Source organism: Carettochelys insculpta, chromosome 9, assembly GCF_033958435.1.
Source record: "Carettochelys insculpta isolate YL-2023 chromosome 9, ASM3395843v1, whole genome shotgun sequence".
Classification (NCBI taxonomy): Eukaryota; Metazoa; Chordata; order Testudines; family Carettochelyidae; genus Carettochelys; species Carettochelys insculpta.
In genome coordinates, this window is record NC_134145.1 from 34,542,803 (window position 1) to 34,567,873 (window position 25,071).

General features: G+C 42.5%; 1 protein-coding gene across 1 annotated transcript; it reads right to left on the reverse strand.

Moving 5' to 3' along the window:
• Positions 1–564: 564 nt before the first annotated feature.
• On the reverse strand, positions 565–23,760 carry GCLM (glutamate-cysteine ligase modifier subunit). The gene is made up of 7 exons (XM_075003149.1): positions 23,067–23,760; positions 19,375–19,440; positions 16,818–16,902; positions 14,411–14,467; positions 11,439–11,641; positions 7,549–7,663; positions 565–3,341 (listed from the first exon to the last, which is right to left on the reverse strand). Exons 1-7 carry the CDS (start codon positions 23,193–23,195, stop codon positions 3,172–3,174), a joined length of 825 nt encoding a protein of 274 aa, XP_074859250.1. The 5' UTR covers positions 23,196–23,760; the 3' UTR covers positions 565–3,171.
• Between the last annotated feature and the right edge of the window lie 1,311 nt (positions 23,761–25,071).

Below are 25,071 nucleotides of genomic sequence, written 5' to 3' on the forward strand. Positions count from 1 at the left end.
TTAATGTCACCTTACATTGCTACATTAAACCTAAAAATACAAATATAAAAAGAATAAAACTCATCTCCAACAACAGGGCAGAATTTGGCTCCAAAAAATCTAATTTAAAAATAAAGTATTCCAGGTTATCTCCCTGGAATGTTGCAAACTACCAGATGGAAGGAGTTGTTCAAGTCTCAGTCCTAATGTAGTACTCCTAGAGATCAGCAGAGCTGAGAGATGAGGGCAGCAGGGAGACAATGGAGCAGGGGCTGCCTGTCCCACAAAATCAATTCCTAGTCAAGAAAAGTTTTGCTATGCTACTAATAGAAGCTGTCTTGTATTTTGTTAGCTTTGAAAAACAACATTTCTTTAAATATATAGGGCATGATTTATATACTCTGTATTTTAGTTACAAACATAGAATTTACAGTAGGGAATCTTGAAGTGCAATACAGAAACTAGATTAATGAAATCCTGCAAATCTCTTCGTAGTTATTTAATCACAGGCATAAAAAAATCAAATCACAGCCACACCAAGCAATCTACTTAGGACACTGAAAAAAAATTGCACATAGTTATAGATCTTCATGTAGCCTAGTAATTTTATTACAGTTTAAAGCTTTTGAGAAAGCAATATGCAGCACAGGAGTTACAATTTAAACTTCAAGACAACTAAATAGGTTACACCCCAGGATTAAATACATAAATCAATAGACTGAAACTTGCATAAAGTACACTTTCTGCAAGAAATAAATTACATACAATTAAAGGATGCTTTGAGCCTCACTTGGTCCTCTCTTCCCACAGACAGTTAATGTAGACCAGTGACAGTTGCAGTGACACAAAACTGGAAATCCAAGTCCCTCAAAAAATGAAATTAATGATATTGAGGGGGAAATGGCACTAACATAATCGCTTGAGATTGAAGGTTTTGGAACATGTTTTTACTTGTGAGATCTAGCATTCACACTGGTGGCGAGCATATGTGCGCTAAGTACTCATATGATACAGAGATCAACCTTGACAACCAAAATTCACTTTCTTCTGTTAAAAAGTACATGTTTCTAAACTTTTTCTTCTGCATGACCAGTGCCCATTCTCCTCCAAGCATAACTCATTCTTATCAATCGGAACAAAAATCTAGAGTATTTTTTAGGTATTTTAGGACAGGTCTATACTGGGGACAGGTCAATCTAAACAGCTCAGATCTACTTATTGTGGGGTCCACACTGTGCTGGGTCAAGAGACGAAACTCTTGTCAACTTCACTTACTCATCTCATTCCAGTGGAGTACCACTGTTGACAGGAGAGTGGCCACCCCCTGGTGGATCAACTGCTGCAGCAGAGATGCACACCAGAGTGGAGACAAGCCCAGAGTCACATATGCAAATATTTAAGGACTAAAGGCTTGGTTTACACTAAGTCAATTTCAGATACGCAATTCTAGCTATGGCAATTGTGGAGCTAGAACTGACTTATCTGAAAATAAAATTACCTGGCCACCCTCACTGAGGAAGGTTGACTGGAGAGTTTCTCCCATCAATCTCCATTACTCCTCAGGATAGCCAGGAGTACGGGGTCATCATAGGTCAATTTTGTGCGTCCCTACCCAAGTACACAAAATCAAACCCCAGAAGACTGATCCACTCCTTGTCGATGCGCTGGATAATCTAGATGTGGCCTCAGAAGTTTACCACCCATGAACATTTATCAGTGTACAAGGTCTTTGAAAACAGAAAGCTCAGTGGGGCATGGATTTAAAAATTTATATATACACACACACCTATATGACCATGCAAAAAGCTGATTTTTCTATCACAAAAAAAATATACAAAACATTTAGCGTAAATTCCTTTAAACCACAAGTTCAAACTCTACATAAAACTTAACAATTACCAGACTATGGCTTGACCCTGCTCCCACTGAAATCAACTGCAACAAAATTACTGGCTTCACTGGTGGAGTATCAGGTCACTGAGAAAAATGAGCTACCGATAAGAATTGTATTAAAGACCCTTTACCAATAAACAACAAAAGGTTTTTACAATACACTGTCTTTAAAATGCAAAGTACAGTTTGTAGGTATGTTCCAAGTGAGAAGAGACAACAAGAGCCTGTCTTAGATCCAGCATTAGTTTCCTTTAGGTTCAAAAGTAAAAGGCACTGCATCTGTTAAGCTGACAACGTAAGGGCACAAAAACACAGGCTTAATACTTTTTTGATATTCTGTTCCCTGGATAACTCCTGAACATTAAGTTAATTCCCTAGGTAACTCAATATTAACACACATTGTATCCTTTGTAAGTAATTATACATTGTATGTCCTATCAACACTCATATTTATCTTCTGATTTTATGCACATTAATAAAAATATCTGTGACTCAAGCATCTAAGCACACAGATTAGGACAAAACCAGGCACATTCTGGTTCCAGTTTAATTTGATTTTGACCACATAATCCCAGATCTTGGTTTAAATACATTACATTTCACAATTGTAAGACAGAAAATGGCATCGCTGCTGTCCATATGCTATACATAGGTGTCCAGAATCAAACAGGATGAGTTAATATAACTAAAATACTATTTAAACAAAGTTGCTCTTTTTTTAAAGCCATAATGAAAAGAAAAATCAGGTTCTCATTTACACAAATTAAGCAGCTGACTTACTCTACCAATCAATCAGATTCCACAGTCTGTTTGCTTAGAAAAAACTTCATCGATTAAAAAAAACCTACTTAAAAGTTGTTCAACTGCTCAAATCATATTTAATTAGTAATAAGCACTTCAGAAGAAATTCAGAATGTCAAGTTTTTTTTCTTAAATATATACATTTCTATACCTTGATGGCAGCCAGAACATATGTAGTGATAGTTTTTTTTTATTAGTCAAAGAAAAATATTTTGAATTTCCTTAGATAATCTCAATTAGAAAACAGCTTAACAAACACAAAATATTTCATATATTAATGAACTGGTCTTTATGTTAGGAAAATATGTGCAGTATTTGACAATGCTGTCAGAGAACTGTGCCTCTAAACAACCCAAGCCTTACCGTCACCACCACCACTTTTGGTCTTCATTACAACTTGTGACGGTTTTCAACTCAGCAAAAAAGTTTTTAAATAAAAAAAGGTGGTATACTTCCAAAGCACTAAGACAGTAGGCTGCTGGTAAAATGAAAAATGTATTAAGAGACATTTCTTTTTGCTTGGAGGATATAGCCTTTGGATTTGATAATGCCCCTGCTTTTAACAATGACTGAATACCGGAGAAGCCACAAGGGAGTCCATTTATGTGCTCGAGTACTTTGGATACTTTCCTGAAGAGCTTCTTGGAAACTTGCTTCACAAATCAGTTCTAAAATTAAAAATATTTAAATTTTAAACAAAAAGCACAAACAATTCCTTTAATTGTAATTAGCAAGAGGTAATTTTTAGTGTTTTCTTTCAATGGTAATATGACAGCAAGATGTATAATGCTCTCACAATGCCTTTTGAGATAAACAATATTTATGTTAAAATTGGTTTGTCTTACTAATTTCAGTTAAAGCAAAATGTTTGTATACATAGACACACACAGTTTAGGTCCATATACTTCATACTGTCACTATATAATTTTCTTCTCCTGAAGTTACACAAAGGCACAAACTCAAGAATTAAGTATATAGTACAAGACAGTTTCAGAATATACTTCTCTCCTGCTCTAAGAAACACCCTGAACTGGCTCTTCATAAAGCGTTTACTGACAGGACAAATCACTGAAGCCACTAGTCAAAAGATACCAAAAATAAGATTAAGTGATAGCTATCCATTTTGAAAGAGAATTCAGCGATTCAGTCCTGTATGACCTGATTTTAGTATGAAAGGTCTAGACTAATAATTAGAAAAATGTAATCAATCACAGAATATTAGGACTGGAAGGGACCTCAGAAGGCCATTGAGTCCAGCCCTCTGCCCCAATGGCAGGACCAAGTATTGTCTAAACCATCCCTGACAGACATCTATCTAACCTGTTCTTAAAATATCTTAAATATGTTTGACCAAATCCAGTAAAGTACTGAGAATTTTCAGTTCCCACTTAAATCACAGTTAATGGTGTTCAACACCTTGTAGATTACATCCTTGATAGTTATAAGACTAGAAAGGTGAGTTCACATGCTGCACTGTAAATGCTTCCATTATTCTATCATTAAGGCACAATGTCCCTTATTAGCCAACACAAGACCGCATGGCAGGGAACAAATCTCTCTGATCCCACACTGCCTCCCCTCTCATGGTAGTTAGTGGTGGGTATTAACAAAATGACAATTTGTTTTGGTCTGCATGGTGCACTTGGGATTTCAAAATATACTGTGGTTGTAGCCAACAACTTTCAAGGGTCAGCTGGACCACAGAAACTTTGCCAGTGTGTGTTTTGGTACTGAAGGTTTCATCCCTGATGAAACACTGGTGGACCTGGAAATACGTCACAGGCTTCCTGCTGATCTTAAAGTCCTATGCAGTTTGTTAGCATAGACACGAATAAGGACTTGTGGTCAGTTTGCGATACTGTTTGTTGACAAAAAAGCATGGGTTTTGCTTACTTTAGTAATGTGTCTTTCATTTCACAGAATCACAATTCTGGGTGCTAGCTCCTGGCAGCAGGGTTGTTAATCGTCTCCTTTTCAGTAGGGTAGATACCGGTTTGGTGACTTTAGTTTAAACAGGATACTAAGTCCTAATTATGTGATGCTTGGAATTTGACCATCAATAAGTGGCAGGCTGGCAACATGGCAGGTCCATCAGGGTCCTCTTTTTTCACTATTCCTGGGACAGACTGCCTCAAGAACTTACCCTGTGATACAATTCATAAATCTGAAACCCCTGTATTTGCTTTAAAATAATGAAAACTTATTTCAACGGCAGAGGATGTCCAGGAGCCAAAGCCTAGACCAGATGTAGCCCAGGCAGCTACAATTTTTCAACTCCATCTCTGAATAAGCAGATAGGAGACTGCTTTGTTGAAACTGCTGCAACATGGTATCCCATCCAAAATTAACAACCTGATCTGTTCAATGTACAAACCGTCAACACGCCAAGTTGTTCACAATCGTGTCTTGACAGAAACCTTCAGCATACTCTCAGGACTGTGACAAGGGTGCCTATTGTCACCTTTCCTGTTCTTGATTACAATGGATTATGAACAGGACAACAGATGGCCAACAACGGGGCATTCAGTAGACACTTTTTGAACAGCTACAGGACACAGATTTTGCTGATTACGTTGCCCTCCTTTCACACAGACATGAAAGCATGGAAGAAAAGGTCACAACACTAGACAAAACTCCCTCAGTCTGAGCATTATCAAGGGAAAGACCCAGACAATGAGGATCAACCAGTCCAACACCACAACCACCACACTGGGAGGGGATGACCTGGAAGATGTGGAGTAGTTCACCTACTTGGGGAGTATTATGGGCAGAGACAGAGGAAAAGACCAGGATATCAATGCCAGGATACGCAACCGTTCCAATCAAGACCCTGTCTCATATGGAGTTCACTAATAATATGTGAAGACGAAATTGCAGATTTTCAACACTGAGAAGGGTGCACTCTTGTATGGATGCGAGACCTGGTGCACTAAAAGGACTTCAAACCACAAGTTACAGAGATTCATAAACAGATGCGTGAGGTACATCCTTCACATCAAATGGCAAGACTGTCAGAAATGAGCAGCTTTGGAACAGAGCAGGACAAAAACCACCTAATGTTCAAATGAAAAGAAAGCGAGAATGGCTAGGCCACACTCTCAGAGAGCTAACATCCAGCATAATCCGTCAAGCTCTCACGTGGAACCCGCAAAGAAAACCTCGGACAACATGGAAAAGATCTGAGATTTAAGGACAACTGGGGTACTCTTGTAGTCAGCTACAGGTTTTGTCTGGAGACAGAGTGAAGTGGAGGAGACTTGTAGATGGCCTATGCTCCATTCGGAGTACAACAGTTTGAGTCAAGTAAGTCAGACTACTTAAATAGTGATGGAAACTGTACCCTTTCCCCACCATCTTCCACTGGTGAACTTACTACCTCTGTGTAACATCCAATGTGTGCCTACTTGAAAGGTGAAGCTACTTGCAAAAATGGGTTCCCTTGCAAGGCAACAAAGAGCTGAAGCTTTGGATTTTAGAGTTTATAAGTGCAATCAAGCAAATTCAAAAACCTGAAGTATTAATTCTCCCTTTTTAAAAAGCCAATGAACAGCAGTTTATGCTGGCAAATCTATCGCTCAAAATGGACCAATAGATGTACATGGCTAGACAGTTTATGAATACTGCAAAGTCTTATTCACTTCCAAATTGAGCATCATCCAGACACTATAGTAATTTAGATCATATTTAGTAAGACCTTGAAGTTTAATTCTACTGGACATGTCTCTGTTAACAAGATTCAGCAGGTAACTGAACACAAAGTACCCTTCTAGAAGAAAAAAGATTAACAAACAAAATATCTTCTCCAATTAGTTTTTAGTTTAGAGTTCCAATAATGTATTTGTTTAGATGCCAATAGGCTGAGACTAATTAGTCCAAATTCTAGAAGAAACAATTTAATACTTCAAGAATATTTCTTTACATCAGCACATTATGGAGATGGCACCTCAAGAGGATCAGGGAGCCCAGAAGCCATGCTATTTATTATAACGCGATTTTACCACCATATCACAAATATGTTAAGAACCACTGTCAAACTTTAAATTAAGTGGGGGGGTCCTCTCCTTCTCTACCTTCAAACATATTGGATGCATCTATACTTGCATTCTTCTTTTGAAAGAGGCATGCAAATGAGGGAAATAAAAATGCAAATGATGTGCACATGTGGCACCTCATTTGCCTATTCTTATTTCAGAAGAGCTTATTTCGAAAGAAAATCAGTGTAGAGGCTGTTCTTTCAAAAGTAAACCCCAGCTTCGAAAGAATCCTTCTTCCCATTAAATAAAGAGAAGAAGGATTCTTTCGAAGCTGGGGTTTACTTTTGAAAGAGCAGCCTCTACACTGATTTTCTTTCAAAATAAGCTCTTCTGAAATAAGAATAGGCAAATGAGGTGCCACATGTGCACATCATTTGCATTTTTATTTCCCTCATTTGCATGCCTCTTTCAAAAGAAGAATGCAAGTGTAGATGCACCCGTTGTTTCAGATTAAACCAGGTTATTTTGCTTTCATTGCCTGTGTGACGTTTTGATGTCTCATTATTCCAAAGGATTGACACTTGAGGGATTACATGCTTCGGTGGAATTAATAAATCAGATTTTAAACATGATACAGTACACATTAAGTAAGTTATCCCTTTCCATTGCTTTGTTTTCCTACTAAAATATCCCAGAAGTCCTATTGTAGGATTTTTTTTTTTAAATTTGGACAAGCAAATAAGTACTTGAATTTAATAAATGATATAGAGTCTGAATTGAATGCATAGGGCTTTTAAGGGAAAGGTAGTGTCTACTCAAACTAAGGCTATACCAACTCATGTCCAAAATTACTTTACTGAGAGGATTTCTAGTTCTCTTTCAAGTTCAACTACAGACTTACCTTTTGGATCATTGTGAGTCAATAGCTGGATGTCAAATTGTTTTGCAAATGCTGTTAGGTCAGGTGGCATCACACAACAGGAAGCTAAATTTACCTGGTTACTATTTGGTTTTACCTGAAAGGGAGAGCAAGGCTTCAGATGAAAGTCATTACTTTAGATATGTTTCAGCATCCCTTGTTGTTGAACAACATATGCTCTGCATCATTATTCTGAGCATTTTGACGTGAACCTTGTTTTAGATACTAGAAACCACAAACAAAGCACAAGCCTGATGAACCTGCAAGATGCTGTTGAGCACAGAATTCCTATTGGCTATAGTGACTGAATTCATCTTGCAAGATAAGACCCAGAATCGTAACAGCATGTTACGAATTTGTTACTACAAATAATATAATTCATTTTTATCCTTCCTGCTGATAGCCGCAAATTTATATCTGCGCACTTAATTAGGGCCCTTGAACAAAACCCACTGAAGTAAAAGGAATTCTTTCCCACTGAATTCAAGGAACCGTGGATCAGGCTCTCAAGTACACACATTCATCATGTCAGAATACAGGTGGCCAAAATAAGGCGTTCCACCGCACTTAAGTGGGATAGCAAAAATAGTACAAATCAAGACTCTCATTAGGAACCATAAGGGTCCATAGTTATCCATTTACATCACTTCTACAGACCTAGGATTCTGAACCAGTAAAACACACATTAAGGTTATGTCTGCACTATGGAATTTTGTCAACAAAATCATGGAGCATCTACACACAAAATGTGATTTGTTGACAGAAAATGTCGACAAAAATGCCACGTGGATGCTCCAGAAGGCCTTTTTGTTGACAGAGCAGACCAAAAGATTGATCCACTTTAATGTGTGGATGCGATCTGTTGACAGAAGTTTTGTTGGAACATCTCTTCGAACAGTGACTTCTGTAGACAGATGCTTCTAGTGTAGACATAGCCTAATAATACAATTATTAGAATTAAATCAATTCAATAAAAGGAGATGGCACAGATAAATGGAGGCTTGCACCATCTGAATGTTATGGAAATGACACATTCAGCCTCAGTCAGTTATTTTGCACAAAGGTTTCCTGTTAGATCCATGTGAAGGCAGACAATCTGCCTAGCCTTTATAGTTAATCTTGGTATTCTCGTATCTGAAAGAAAAGTGATTGTAGTGGTGCTGTACCCACTCCAGCAGGGAGAGGGTTACAAAGAAGCCAGAGGAAGCCTGCGTAAACCTGCCCCATCAGGGGAGGAGCAGTCAGCCCATCAGGGTCCTATAAAAAGCTGCAGAGCTGACAAAGTCACTATTGACAGCAAGGGAGTACGAGTTGAGTTGTTGTAGGGGTGGAAGTCGGTAGCCCCTTAGAGAGCAGTGCCGGGCAGGCTTAGGGGAGACAGAGTAGCTCCAGCCCAGAGGTGTCCAACCTTATTTTATTTTTTTTAAAAGTTGGGGGCCACACAGCATTTTTCACATGTTCTGGGGACTGAACACAATAGCCCCAAATTGCACCCCCCAATCCCCAGGCTTAACCCCTTGCAGCCACAACCCGCCACCCCAAGCTACCCCCAGACTTAAACCCCTGCCCCACAGCCTCAAGTTGCCCCCAGATTTAACTGCCCCTCCGCCCCAAGCCAGGCACCCTATACCCGATGACTCATTCGAGCCACTGCCGGAGCCACGCCGAGCCCAGAGAGCTGAGCTGCGCCCAGTCCCAAGCTGCACCGAGCCCCAACAGCCATGCAGCCACCATTTAAAAATGGCACCACTACCAGCTCCTCAAGTTGGATTAAAAGGCTTCGCAGGCTGGATTCTGGCCCACGGACCACACATTGAACACCCCTGCTCTAGCCTGACGTTTCACAGGCTGTAGGTCTCGACACAAAGTTGGAGAAGATGAAAGGGTCAAAGAGCAGGGATCCAAGGAACAGAAGCAATAGAGGGGAGAAAGGAGGGCAGGACATGGCTGCTATCAGTGAGTCCCTGGGTTGGGGCCTAATAGTGGGCAGGCCTGCATCCTCCCACTTGCCACACTGAAAGTAGCCTATATAGACTGCAGCTTATTCTTGAGATGAGAGGCTAGACAATGACAACCGTCAGACACAGAGGCAGGTGCCAGGACTGAGGAGTGCTGACATCCCTGGAAGTGGGCAGAATGTAGTGGTGGGCACTGCCCTCAAACAGACACTGCAAACCCATAGAGCGACACTGATCCAGAGCCAGCGGGTGTTGACAAGGAAAGGAGATAACAGGAGAAGCACTGACCAGAGGGTAGCTTACTCTACTGAATAACAGAGCTAATTCCCAGCCTAACCAGTGGTGTGTCCGTGAGTCAACCACACTACAGGATTATATCTAAAAACAGATGAAAAAATGTAAGACGCAGGTAATATTCCTGGGAGAATTCTGTGCTGCTGCTCACATGCAGAATTCACGTCCCCTGAAGATCTACGTGCCTCGGAAAAATGCTTTTCTGACAGGAAAGCAAAAGGAACCTGCAAGAGCAGTCACATGCCCCTCCCTAGCAGCACAGACACATCATGTTGGGTTTCAGAGCAGCCAGCAAACAGCTAAGTCACTGTGGGGCACAAGGATAAACCCCAGCCAGCGGCTCCTACCCTGTTAGCGGCTCAGCTACCAGTCCTTGGTTGGCTGAGCTGGATGGGACTTGTTCCTCCTCCCCTGCAGGGAAGGATCAGATCCACTCCCAGAAATCTCCCTTGGCTGCTGGAAGTGTCCCCCCTTGCCTTCACTTCCTATCCTCATTGCTCTTCAGCCACGGGATAAGTGGACATTAAGGGTGCCGCTCGCAGGTCTGCCCAACCCCTTTGCATCCAGACCATCCCATACCCAGACCCGTCTGCTGGGCATAATCCTTCTGCCAACTGAACACCCACCTCGCTGAGCCTCACCCCTACATCTGGAAGCCCCTTACATCCAGGCCCTCCTTAAGGCCCACCCCTGCACCCGAACCACTCCATGTTGACCCCCCCTGCACTTGGGATACCCTGATGAGCCCCATACACCTGACACCAATTTCCACTGAGCCACAAGCAGCTGCACCTTGACCTCCACCCCAACGAGCCCCACTTCCCCAGCACTTGGGCCACCCTGCCCCCGATAAGCCTGACAGCCCTCGTCTCCATACCCCTTAATTTGGATCCCCCTGTAGTGTTCCATCCCCCTGCACCTGGAACCACCCAGACCTTTAACAACCTGTGCAGCCTCCTCCCCTTGCTAAGCTACCCATACTGCGTTTGCCCCAAAGAGAAGCCCCCTACCCTACCCTACGCTCACACTAAGCCCTTCCACATTTGGATCCAGCCAAGCTGAGTCTGCTTGCACCACACCTGGATCCGTGGACAGAGCTGGGTGTGCATGCGAAACACTGTCCCTTTCACTTGCTTCACTTGCTTCAGTACACCTGGCATGAAGGCGGAGAGAGACTCAGCAGGTGCATGGGGCAGGCATGGCCCTAGTCTTGCGTCAGACACAGTTTGACGACTAGGCCCATGTTCCATAGGGCCTTCCAGGATGGTCTCAATTCCATGCACCCCACTGCATTGCTGGAGCCTCCACGTTTACTTATTGACAAAAAGATGTAATATTTTTAAATACTGTGTACGGAATTCCATCAGGATTAAGGTGACTTTTCAGAAGTGAACTAAACTTTAAGAGTTTTCATTTATAAATAAAGTTTTTACAATTTGTAATCAATTACAAGAATTTTCAAATCTTATATCCTTTGCTTTCCAGTATTTCCTTGAGAAACAAATTAGTGTAATATTTTAATTTTAAAATGAAAGTCTTATAGTTGTTTAACTAGACATGTGGAATACCAACAATACCACCACATATCAGAGTTGCTAGCAATCAACAGTCTGTCCTTACCTGTGACCACAGATAAAGTTGCTCTAGCAGTGTTTTATCTAGATCAGAAGTACCTATGGCAACAATCTTTTTGTGTTGAACCAAGTTCTCAAGTTCTCTCCAGTAAGGCTGCAAATACTCCAAAGAAAGGTTAATTCCATCTTCAAGAGGCGGTGGAACAATGATCACAGAATCTAACTGGGCAATCCCAAGGGCAGAACATGCTGAGGGGATATAAAAAAAAAAAAGAAATGAGAACTCACACTGAGATAAGAATATAAACAATAAGCTGGACAATACATCTTCCAAAATCAACACGCAGTCAGTGTTACACCACTACCATTTCTCAATCATCATTTTAGAGTCTCAACGAATCTTAAGTAGAGACAGTAGCTGAATTTCTGCACTTCGCTAAGAATCAAGTATGGAGCTGAAGACCGATTTTCACATACAACCTTGGGACAAAAAAGGACTTCAGATTCCATAGCTCTTGTCCATTTTCGATATTAACATTTTTGGTTTTATGTTGTCTGCTTTATTTCATTCTTACTACTCATTGCAATTTTGACTTCTTGTTCTAACCCTCCTCCTCCATGTTTGCCCAAATGCTGGTAAAGGACCAAGAAGAAACATTCAGAGGGTAGTTACCTGAAAACTAATACTAAACAGAACAGATCTAGTCCTAACATGATTGCAATTAGAAGTGTCTGACGTCCCAGATTTTCCCACAGAGTAGTTCATGAAGGTTATCCAAGCTACTTGATGTTTCTGGGATAAACCACGAATAAAATGAAAACAACTTAAACTGACAGGTCACCCATGCAGCTCCCTAATTTACCCAGAAAGTTCCTATCTGAAAGCTTTACAAATTGATTTGAAGCATGAAAGTAAATTTCATTTTTTGGTAGCAAACTCTTGGCTATCTGGCAGCTTTCAGCATGGGTGTGTCTACGCTAGCAAGCACATTCGAAATGAGGATCGGAAGACCGAGTTCTTCTGAAAGAAGCCATGAAGTGTCTACACTGACGACGCTCTTTTGAAATTAACTTCGAAAGAACGGGGCAGTTCTTTCGAAGTTGGTCCTCCGCTCCAGGGATGGGAAAAGCGCCCTCTTTTGAAAGAATTTCGAAAGAGTGCAAGTGTAGATGCTTTGCGGCCCACGCTTTCAAAAGAGCCAGTCCTCCATGGCCACAGTCAGTTGGCAGGCTGTGACACCACTCACAGCACAAGCGGAGGTCGATGCTCCAGTGTCCGGCCACGTTTCAGGATGCAGGCTCCCAGAAGCCCTTGGGCAGGAAGCTGAGAGCATGCAGGCAGCAGGGAGCCCACACTGCTGCACAACCATCCAGAAAGGGTGATGCTCCAGACCGCCTACCAGCCTCCCTGGCACTATGGCCAGTGCCCTGACCCCTGCCCACCCCAGGGGTCGCCCCAAGGACACCAGGGAGCCCACCTTCCCAAGTGCCAGGTCCCCTCCTGGACCAACGCTGAACTGCAGGACCTCCTCGCCCTCTGGGCAGGTGAGGAGATCCTGCAGCAGACAAGGGTCTGCTGCCAAAACACGCCCGTGTTTGAGTGCCTTGCCAAGGACCTCACCAACTGGGGTCACCCCACCCGGACCCTGGACCAGGTGAGGTCGAAAGTGAAGGAGCTCCGGCAGGCCTGCTGTCAGTCTCTGGACACAGATGGGCGGTCGGGGCAGCGCCCACCAGCTGCCCCTACTTTAAAGATACTGACAGCCCCCTTGGGCCCACAGACATGGCGGGCCCCCCAACAGAGCTGAAGGAGACGGGGGAGGACTGCCCCAGCCCTCCGCAGGTGGCCACCACGGATCCTGGACACCAGCGATGAGCGAGGGGGTGGCATGAAGAGAAGAACCTGATAAAATTTCACAGTGCACTTAGATGACCCTCTGCTAGCGGGGGGCTCAAGCGGCAAGGCTGCCTGGGTCCCCGCTGGCACAACGTGGTCGTCAATTTCCCTCCCACAGCGTTGAAAAACCCCACATCCCCACCAAAGAATCAGGAAGCCTTCCTGCTTGAGTCCCTAGCTGGCTTGGGGTTGTAAAATTCCTGCCCCCCGCCCCCCCGGGCTCTGCAAGAGCTGAGGAGAGTAGAAATTGATCTTCCCGGGGCCAGTTGGGCGCTCATACAGCAAGGCTGGCTGATTCCCACCTGGCATGGTGTTGGTTAATTTCTCCTCACAGAGGTTTTGCAAAGTGACTGCTGGGGGGGGCACAGCAGAGAACTGACAACCCCACATCAGCTGGGACTCAGGCAGACTTGCTGCTTGAGCCCCCAGCTGGTGCAGGGTCATCAAATCCCCCTCCCACCTGCCACAGCTCTACATTTATGAACAATCGATTCAGCCAGAAAGAGTGGGTGTGCCATGGCATTGTCTGTCTTACTGAGAAGGTTGGGAACCACTGTTCTAGTTTACTTTGTACATTAGCAGTACAAAATCTGTCAATAGTCAAAATATAAAAACAAGACTATATTAAAACTGACAGTGACTTGGAAATCTTGTCTACATAAGAGACTGGAAGGGGACACTGAAAAGAACACTATTTACTGTTTCAACCATGAACTTAGCAATAGATACAAGAATTAAAACAAACATACCTTATGCTGAATAGTTTTTTGAGTTAAATTTAACCACAACTGGGTGGTGGTGGTGGGTTCTACCTATCAGAACAAAGGCCTATACACACAAAGCCAATTGAAATTTGGGGACCTAAGCATATTATATTTAATACACTAATATGAACTGAGCCAACATATAAATTATACCTTAATTTACTAATTTGGCCGTTTTACTTTTAAGAGCACTAAAAATGTTAAGAAATTGCAGAATAAAATCATAGCAAAATGTAAAACTCCCCTCTTTAGCACAGAAAGGAAGATAAATTTATACTACTTGGGCTTTTAGTTAAGAATTTTTGTAACAATCAGAAAGCAGAAAGCCTTGCACACAAGTTTCAGTTTTGCACTTACCCATATCAACTGCATCTCTGACCGAAGAAGGATTTGATCCTGCAATGAACAGTTTTGCTGCACACCAAAGAAATGTGAGTTAACTAAAACCAGTTTCAGCTGTTAGAGAATATTAAGTTAAAATGCATAGAGCAGTTATTTCCAGCTATGTACGAGCAGCATAAATCTTATATTTTGGTAAGAACTAATAAAGAATGTTTAGGAGGCATGCCAAACACTTAAGGAATTGAAAGATATTTAAAATTGATATTCTAAAAGGTGAAACAGAACCGTAGTTTCTATGTCTGCAGATATCTTTAGAAAGCCTCTTAAGACAGAAGATTACTTGATACTCACTTACAAAGGTGAAACAGATGATTGTTGCTTAAAGTACCAAAACACTCATAAGACAAGTTGTGTTTTTAAGACAGTTAATCTCAGAAAAACAACATAGCTAGATCCCCAATTTACTGAGGCTCAATGTTTACCATATATTTAATCTGTCCCTGTCAATTGTTTCACTGGATGATAAATCATTACAATAGAATTGTGCTTCCAGGGTAATTCTTTAATTATTAGGATCTGCCCTTTCTTGGGCAACCCTGACTTAAGGAGAAAGGAGGCAAAGGGGCTCCCAGCTGGAACCCTGACATTGACAAGGATGTTAATTTTACTGCTGCTGGGCTCACCTGCTTGGAAATTAGCTCAGACTGTGAGCCAGGCACTGAGCTGAGAGTGGGGGTGGGGCAGCTGTGAGCCTGGTACTAGGCTCAATTTCACAACAGGGAGCCTACCAGTAGTGAAATTGACATTCTTGTCAATTTCAGGACTGTCCCCTGGAGTCTCTCTTCCCTCTTCTAATGTAGAAGCAATAGTAGTTATCAATATCTCCTGGGCAAGTGAAGTCATCATGTCAATGAGGCAGGACACTCACTTCAGTGGAAGCACCTCTCATGCGCAGATGATGCCATAATTCGATAGACAGAAGCTGCCTTAGGTTGATCTAACTCTATAACCTCAGAGAGGTAGCAGTGTTAGTGTGTATCTTCACAAAACAAAGCAAGCAGTCCTGTAGCACCTTAAACAATATTATTTATTAGGTAATGATCGTTCATGGGGAAAAAGACCCTCTTCTCCATAGTCTGGAACAGAATTTTCAATCTCAGTTCTGTTCCAGAATCTGAAGAAGGGGGGTCTTTCCCATGAAAGCTCATTACCTAATAACATTGTTAGTCTTTAAGGTGCTACAGGACTGCTTTCTTTCTTTTAACTCTATAATGTAGGTTAAGCCTCAGTCTGCTTACAAGTTAAGAGCATGTCTACATACGAACCTCTGCAGCTTCTCAAGGAAGACATTATCTACACCCCCTGGGAGAGGGGAGGTCTCCTATTAGAGTAGGTACTCTACCTTCCTGAGCAGCAGAATTCGCCCATTAATCTAGCACTGTTTACACTGTATTGTTCAGGTGTGTGGATTTTTCACACTTCTGAGCAGCATAGTTATACCAACCTAATTTCCTACTACAATCAGGCCTACGGATTTAATTTAACTGCTGCTGAAAATACATGTACACCAGCCCCTGCCTGCAACAGATTCAAAGACTGTTCCAGGAGCTAGGGATTGTTGAAGCAGTGCAATCCCATATACCCTGAGTCAATTTAGTAACATGAACAAAAATCTCACCAGCCTAAGAGTGTTTAATAGCATATTAGTAAAACATGTACACATAGAACTAAATTCCATTTCTAAATCAATTTAGTTAAAATCAGTACAGCTTTTATAGGTTAACATGACTTGGACAGACAGAAATCAAAATGACTTGAACAACATGAATCAAAGAGATGGGAATGGAACTCTCGTATTCTGACTCTCACTGTATATTTACATTGGGATAAAAAGCCCTAGACTATGGCTGACGCTGGCCTGGGTCACTCACAAGGTTTGAGCTCTGTCTAGACGTTTAGCTGAAGCTCAAGTTCTGGGATACTCCATCCTCTCCAGTATCATCCAGAGCTTAGGTTCCAACCCAAGACAGAACCTCTGCACCACACTTTTTCAGATCCAGAACCCAAGCTCCACAATTCCAAGTCAGCTGACTTGGACCAGGAATCATTTTTAATCCTCTACAGAGATACAATACTCTCAGTCATGCTTGACCAATAGGGCATGTGCCGGTCTCATCAGGTTACTCAGTTTTGTGGTTTTGGTATTTTTTGTGCAGAGTTTCTCTCCTCCTCTTTCCATCCCAGATACAATCTATCCAAATAATATTCATGAAGAAGTTTAAGACACAAGCTCTGCTCCCGCTGAACAGATCCTGCTGCCAAATCCAAGTAAACAAACCTGCTAGCCACACCAATGCTATTTAGTTCATTTAAGTTTCCTAAGTATATACTGCAAAGCAAGACTACATTTTTCATTCCTTACCTAAAACTTTCAGTTCTTCCCTTTCCTCAGGATTTATCTTTTCTATTGCTTGATCAACAGTACATTCCAAGACATCTGGCATTTCCTGCAATAAATGACATTTAGGAACAGTTTGTCAGTATTAGAAAATGGATCATCTTTGGAAGAATGCGTTAACTGTTTCAACAAAAGACTTATACCAGGATCCAAAAAAAGCATAAAATGCAATAAAGGAAATAACTTAGGACTTACGCACTTCAGGGGACCCCAGCCTAGTTCAAAGCCAGGACAGAGAAACAGGTAAGAGACAGACCACATCTACAGTACAAGTACTTCAACAGCAATACGGCTATTCCATTGTAACACCATAATATAAGATGTATTCTATAGCAACAGAATGGGTATTCCACTGCTGGAGGTAATTCATCTCAAGTGGCGGTAGCTAATTCAACATAAGAATTCTTTCATCATCACAGCCACATTTGTCCTGGGGGCAGGTTGCCATACCTGGGTCAACAACTTAAAATGTAAACGTCTGATCTGGTTTGTCTCTGCCCTCAAATATAGAGATACTTTTGAGGCTGCAAGTGAAGTACTATGTATTTCTTGAAAGCCATGCATCTTCTTTCAGCTCCCAGAGGGGTCCTTAATATGAAGCCAACTATAAGAGAAGCTCACATGTGCAAGGCTGCAGACTTATGCAGCAGCCAATGGGGCAAGATTCTCTTCTCTCCAACCCACGATGCTCAGTTAAGCCACAAGAATGTCTCACTGGGCTCACCAAGGGGACACAAGAGCTCCATGTATCATGTTGCTGTCCTCAATTCAGGGGAGAGGGAGCCACAAAACCCCCTGAACAAGAAAAAAAAAATTGTGGAAATTCTACATATCATGGTTAAACCTGAAGCCGAGCTTTGAACATAAAGCAACAAATACAACACATCCTTCCTTACAGAACTTACTTGAAATTAGGGATGTTAAAGTTTAATCAGTGAACCTCACCGTAGATGGAAGTTATCCGGTATGGGCTAGAACGTCTCCCTGCGTGCTGCAGGTTGCTCCAGCCCCGCAGGGCCACCATGGGTGGGGTTGCTCCAGCAGGCTGGAGAAGCCCCCTCCACGGCTGTTAGGAAGTGGGGAAGATCAGGTGGGAAAGAGCCAGCATCGACAGGGGCTGCTCCGGTTAGGCTGAAGTGCCTTAGCCCTCAGTGTTCACAAGCCAGGCTGCTGCAAACAGAGTGAGGCAGTCCTGGTCCCAGCCAGGGAGAGGCAGTACTGGTCCCTGACACACTGCAAGTGGGGCCTCGCAAGGAAAACAAGAGACCACCACTGGCCATCACATGCAGCCCCCAGCTAAAGCCTCTCCAACGCATCATCAGTGATCTGCAACCCATCCTGGACAATGATCCTTCACTCTCACAGAACTTGGGAGGCGGGCCTGTTCTCGCCTACAGACAACCTGCCAACCTTAAACAAATTCTTACCAGCAACTATAGACCACAGCACAGTAACTCTAAACCTGGAACCAATCCCTGCAACAAACCTCACCGCCTACTCTGCTCACATATCTACACCAGTGATATCATCACAAGACTTAACATCAACCATGCCATCAGTGGCTCTTTTACCTGCACATCTACTAATACAATATATGCCATCATGTGCCAGCAATGCCCCACTGCAATTTACATTGGCCAAACGGGACAGTCTCTACGTAAAAGAATAAATGGACATAAATCAGACATCAGGAACGGTAATGTATAAAAACCTGTGGGAGAACACATCAATCTCCCTGTACACTCACTAACATATAAAAGTAGCAGTCCTAAAACAAAGAAATTTGAAAAAGAAAAAAATCAAATGGAGAGAGAAATCTCCGAGCTGCAATTTATTTGCAAATTTGATGCCATCAACCAAGGATTAAACAGAGTACTGGGAGTGGCTGGCCCCTTATAAAGGCGGCTTCTGTGCCCTGGGTGTTAACATCTCCACATTAGATTCTGACAATGGGCATCTCAAACGAACCATCCTAATATTTCACTTAGGTAACTTGTAAACTGTGGCCAGGACCAAACATTTAGTGTGCATGATCTTACAAAACAGCTCTGTAACTCAAACTCTACCATCTTTACATATGCATGTGCTACAATTAATTTTCAAGATGAACTGTAACCATGCTTTGTCCCTAGCATGTAATGAGATCTGTGAAAAAAATAAAGATAACTAAAAATGATCATGGTAAATGTTTTAAATAAATTGCAAAGTTACAATTATTATTTTTAATTAAATATTTTCCAATAATGTCATTAACTGCTGTCCAAAAATCTATGTTGTGGTTTCCTTTTGTCATTTAATGAAGTGTAAATACAGCTAGAATTGGACTTGATGGGGGTCCATGACTAGTTTGGAGACGGGTGACTGGGAGGTCCACACCAGAGAAAAGCTTGGGAACCACTAGTCTAAAGCAGTATTTGTCTTTCCAGTAATTTATTTATCACTAATATCAAACCAGACTGTGACAAAGAGAAAATATTTGTTCAGTTACAGTCTATTTGTAAAGAAACTGTAGACACCTCACCTGGTTTAGATCAGGGCTGATCTTTGAGCTCCACTCATTCAGCGTTTTTTGAATGCAGTCCCGTAGCTATAAAAACAACACATTTATATTCAAGAGTTACAATACAATTGCACAGGCAAAACACATTTATATGAAAGTTAGGGGAGCTGATTGAGAGAAAAGGGACAAGGATGCTATTCTTAAGAAACATTTTTTTACTTGAAAGTTCTTTGTGTCTCCTGTAAAAATTAGTTGGGTTCTGCTTACATGTCCTAGTTTCACTCCTGTTTTACCTAGAGACGTTCAGTAGTGGAGGATACTACACTTCTTAAAGTTCTCAGGTCAGTACTACATTAACTAAAATGCACTTCTGAAATCAGTCTTTTGGCAAAAAAATAAAAAAAGTGTATCCTCTTCTAAGGAAACAAAATTTTGAACAAGGCATAAATTTAAGCAGACATTAGAAGAGCATTATATCACAATGCTAGAATCAGAACTTCAAAATCAATTATAAACCATTATGAATCCATCTCTGCAAAAGAAGTGTCTTTTTCTTTTCTTCTATTATTTGCTAACTGCATTTTGTACTGCCACTACCCCCAGATCACCTAGCTCCTAAACAAGAAACTAGAATAGTAACCAGTCTTTCAGCTATACTTTCCCTGAGGTCACAGATGCAGAATTAAACTAAGTAGGATTGTGATCGCACAGCTATATGGCTCATAGGAAATCATTACTACACATTGTTTTAAACTGCAGGCTTTGTGTTACTAAACAAGAATGTTCATGGGGCCAATTATTTTATGGAGAGCTAGACAATAGTTGGGCATGCACACAACTGATTTGTAAGCCACTGCCTTTTGTTTTTTCTTAAAGAGATGGTTTAAAATCTGTATGGGTACTCATATATTTACTATCATTGAACAATTTGATTGCTATTTCCCAGAACAACTGTCTCAAACAGAAGAGACAATTTTACCAACAGTTGCATTCTTGAGTAGCCAGATTATAGGAACACAGGCCTCTTTATTAGATTTGGATAAATGATAGTTTTAAATTGAGTTGGGATAGTAGCATGAGACCAAATAGAAAGCTATAATGAGAAAGAAGATCATGATGTTTAATGTGTAATAACTCTTCTTATATGCTAGTGTTAACTCATTTAAGGTTTGGGCTGAAGTAAGCAAAAACAAAACAAAATAGCATTTACTGGGTACCAGACACTATAACTGATTTCATAATTATAAAAAGCTGTTTCATCTATCCTAGGGTAAGGTCTCATAATGGCTTTACTTGTCTGCAGAAACATATAAAAAGTAGCACTGAACCTTTTGAGAATCTAATACCTGCCAGACCAAGTTGGAGCCAATCAATATGGGTCTCTGAACCCTCAGGCTTAGCCCGTTGGTCAGTAATTTGATTAAGTGTTGGATGTAGCAAACTGCATAGTTTTTGGTCTTTTTACACACATTTAGAGCAAGTGTATTAAAGCACTTGTTCTTTGAATTTAATAGAAAAATTTATGGTTAAATCAATGTTGTACTAATGCCCTGCAGAATTAACAATTTCAAACACACAGGCCCCAAACATATAGATGGGAAGTGCATATCCGCAAAGGTAAACATTTAATATTAGTTGTGGATATGAGGGCCTAAATTTTTTTTTAAAAAAACAATACCATCTGAAATAATAGAGAAAGAACAACCATTTTGCACCAAGACAGACTACACTAAAGTCTCTAAAGGCAGGCATTAATGCATCTGGGTGATTATCAAATAGGTGAGACTGCATTGACACTGCTCTGGCAAAATTCAGTGGAGGGATATAGAATCCATTGCCCTAGGGTGGGTGGAGGGGGAAGAGCACTAGTTAAGATGTATATTACACTAACAATTCTCTCTTACAATTGCCACATGAAATTCAAAATAGTTTCTTCAAGAAATATAGCATGTTTGTTTACTTTGGCCATCACTTTTGTAAGTGGGCTCTTAACATTAGACTTCTCGCATTTTGCAAAATTTTGGTCAAATTCTTACCTGAATCCATAAGCACCTTAGAATACTAAAGTAGCAATGTTAAAATCTAACTTAATTTTCCACAGTTAACGATGATTGTTTACTTTTTGGGTTTCAGTCAGCTGGAACAATAAATGCTTTTACTTTTGTTTAAAAGACTTTTTTTGTTACAGGAATTAATGGTAACTAGAGGTAAAATGTTGTTTATAAAAGCTAAATCTTGGGCTTAAGTTGATCCAGTAGCTATGTGTTTGTCTACAACTTAAATGAACTGTGACCCCTTTTTGGTGTTAGTTCAGCATTACCTGGGCCTGTAAATTAAAACTTGCCTGTTGACTCTTTCAACTAGGGAAGTAAAATCCGGTTTTATTAGTTAACCTACTATTTAACTGTTTAACCAATTAAAGGGGGGGCAACTGGGAGGCCACCTACCCTGCACCCCTGTTCCACGCGAGGGAGCAGGGCTGCTCTGCCTAGACTGGTGCTTTCCTGCCCATGGCACTGCCATGGAGGGGAGGAGGCAAACACTCCAGCATGGCCAGAGCAGTCCTGGCTCCCAGGCATGTCCCCAGCATGGACAGAGCAGCCTTGGTCCCCAGTGCCTGGGCACAGGCACTCCAGGCCAGCCGAAACTACCCCTCCAAAACAGGGGAGTCACTCCAGCCTGTCTCTCCTGGAGCAGCTTCCTCAGCAGCCTCTGCTCCAGGCTGCCATACACAGAAGTGGCGCCAGCTGCACTGGAGCATCCCACCCCACCTGCAGCAGCCCTGAGGGACTGAAGCAACCCCCTGCCCAAATAGGGTGGGACGCTGTTCCAGCCGTTACTGGATAAGTTCCTCCATTTAAGATAAGATTTACTGGTCAGTTAACAAGTTATCCATTAACTTGCCTACTTTCAACCAATATACACTCCTCAGTATCATTGATTCTGTGCTTATTTCAGTTTTGGACTATACCCATTTTTGCACTACTCGTATCTTTGCCACTTATGCTTTTTAAATGTTTTCTTGATTTACGAAAGGTAGACTAGATTGACAGGCCTAAAGCCAAGGGTCCATTTATCCACAATGAGGCACAAAAGGGGAGACAAACCACAGAAACTCCTCCTGCCCTTCCCCCAGCTGGTTTCCTCAGGTAAGTGCCCCTTCCTCTGTCAATAGTTACTTCACCAGGAGCTATGGGACACAGATATGAGAAAAAGACAGCAGAATCTAGCCCTATATGAGGGCTCATGAGAACTGGCCAGAGGACAACAATCCCTTTCTATAGGAACTATTTCAGGTTTCAAAACTTCCGAGTCCTTTGGAACATTTTCTCCAAATGGCGTTGTACCTAAGTGCCTGTTACCAGCTTTAACCTGAGCACCTGCAATTGCGGAGTCCCATGCTACAGTCCCTCCTCTGCCTTATTCAGGGTGACAGGGTAGGAACACTGCTCTGCATCAGGCGGCGCAGGGACTTCCCAAGCTGGAGCCCCGCTCAACGAGCTACAGAGGTGACTCATCCACCTTCCGGAAATGACCGCCCGCAGCAACCTCTACCCCAGGGACTCCTCCCCACCCAAGCCCTGGCTGAGAGGCGCGGGCTGGCAGCGGCTTCGGACCCCAGCGGTCCCTTCCTCTTCGCGTGCGACATCCCACAGTCATTTCTCCACCCGACCGCTCCACGCCTTGCCGGCCGGGCAGCCCCCGCTCCTCACCTCCTCGCCGGGGCTGGAGGACGGGCACTTCTTGCACAGCCGGCCCCAGTTGAGCAAGTTGCCCGTGTGTAGGTTGAGAGTGGCCGCGTGGTCCAGGAGGAGCCCGGCTCTGCCGCTGTCCGTCCCCATGGTGAGCCCGACTCCGCCCGCCCGTCGCCTGCGCTGCGGTCGGCAGGGACCCACACGCACCTGCGGCTCCTGAGGGCGCGAAGGCAGCCGCGACTGCTGGCGGGGAAGCGACCGGACCGGGCGGCGCTGGCGGCGATCTCAGCTCTGCGACAATGACTAAGAAGAAAAAGTGCTTTGTAACGGCGGCTGGTCACATGGCAGGGACAGTGGGGCGGGGCGCGAGCTGCAGCTGCTAGAGCCAAGAGGCGGGGTCCGCGCGCAGGAAGAGCCCGGAGCGAGCGCCTCTGGGGCGGCCTTCCAGGCAGGGCGCGCGCGAGACAGCGCTAGCCCCCCCGCCAATGGCCTTTTGCTGTTAGTGCGCATGTCCAAAACATCCGAGCATGCGCCTCCGCGCCAGGCATCTTTTCCCCTTAGGTATGGTCCTGTGCCTCCACCCATCTGCGTGGGCAGCGCCCCCTGGCGACAGTCAGGGTCATGGCGCTGAGCGCGCGCGCCACTCGGCCCCTCCCAGCCGCATGTGCTCTGGCTGCAAAAATGCAATCGTGTTGTAGTAAACATAGGTGTGGATGGGCAGAAATGCGGAAGACCATGTAATGCCAAAAACAATATTAGATAGAAATAAAATATCCGGTAACAACTTTTTACTCCAGAGGTGGCTGCAATTTATTAGCACATGAAAAAAATCTTTGTATGTAAGGGAGAGATTGGCTCCCAATGAAATCTACCATTGACTGCAAAGGGAGCAGGACCAAAGGGTAAGAGCCCAGTCCTGCAAGGTGCAGAGCACCCACAATACACACCTCATAGAATCGGCAGGGACCTGGAGAGGTTAGCACCCTGCACTCACAGCAGGACCCATCACCACCTCAACAGATACATATATATTTTTTAAAAATCTAAACTGCCCAAGACCCTTGAAAGGCTCCTTCAAGGATTGAGCTCACAACCCTAGGTTTGCAAGGCCAATGTTCTAACCAATGCGCAGACCTTTGCAGACCAAAGCACTGTAGATCAACCTTAAAGTAAGCTGAATAGTAACAGAGAGAAAGCCGCACTAGTCTATATACTATCAAAACAAAAACACAGTCAAGTAGCACTTTAAAGACTAATAAAATAATTTATTAGGTGAGCGTTTGGGGGACAGACCCACTTCTTCAGACCATAGCCATACCAGAACAGATTCAATAGAGTTTTATTGAGTCTGTTCTGGTATGGCTATGGTATGAAGAAGTGGGTCTGTCCCCCAAACGCTCACCTAATAAATTATTTTGCTAGTCTTTAAAGTGCTACTTGACTGCTTTTTTGTTCTTAAAGTAAGTATGTGCACAGGTGATGAGGTCAACCTCTGCTGTAACCATTCTGCAGCTTTTATAGCTAAAAGGTGCTATAAAACTATAAAATAACGTTTGTAAATGTCACCGTAACCAGATAAATCTTCATTATTAATAAATATAAAAGTAATAAATAGACCAAAGTCTTCTCCATTACACTCAGAACAAAAATCTAGAATAAATTTATTGTAGGGTTACCACATGAAAAAGAGAACAGCCCTGAGAGAGAGTGTATGTTTATCAGTATCTACCAGCACACATTGTAGTAATGTATTATAGTATATCTAGTACATTAACACATCCTGAGTTGTTTGAGGAGTCATCTTTTTTGAAAGTTCAAATATGGTAACCCTATTTATTGACTTCAATGGAGTTACTCCAGATTTAAACCCAGAATTTGGCCCAACTGAATTATATATGATGTGAAATAGAAGAAGATTCTTCTTTTATTCTCTAGCTAGTATTTGGGAAGGAAAGTTGCTATCGTCATACAAACCTCTAAAAATATATAAATTTTAAATAACCAGCTAAAATAATCCATATAA

Coding starts and splice junctions, on each gene's coding strand:
- GCLM (XM_075003149.1), bottom strand. CDS start 23,195: ATGGGGACGGACAGCGGCAGAGCCGGGCTCCTCCTGGACCACGCGGCC. Junction 19,441..23,066: donor CCTCCAGCCCCGGCGAGGAG/GTGAGGAGCGGG, acceptor TTGTTTTTATAG/CTACGGGACTGCATTCAAAA. Junction 11,642..14,410: donor CAGAGATGCAGTTGATATGG/GTAAGTGCAAAA, acceptor ATATCCCCTCAG/CATGTTCTGCCCTTGGGATT.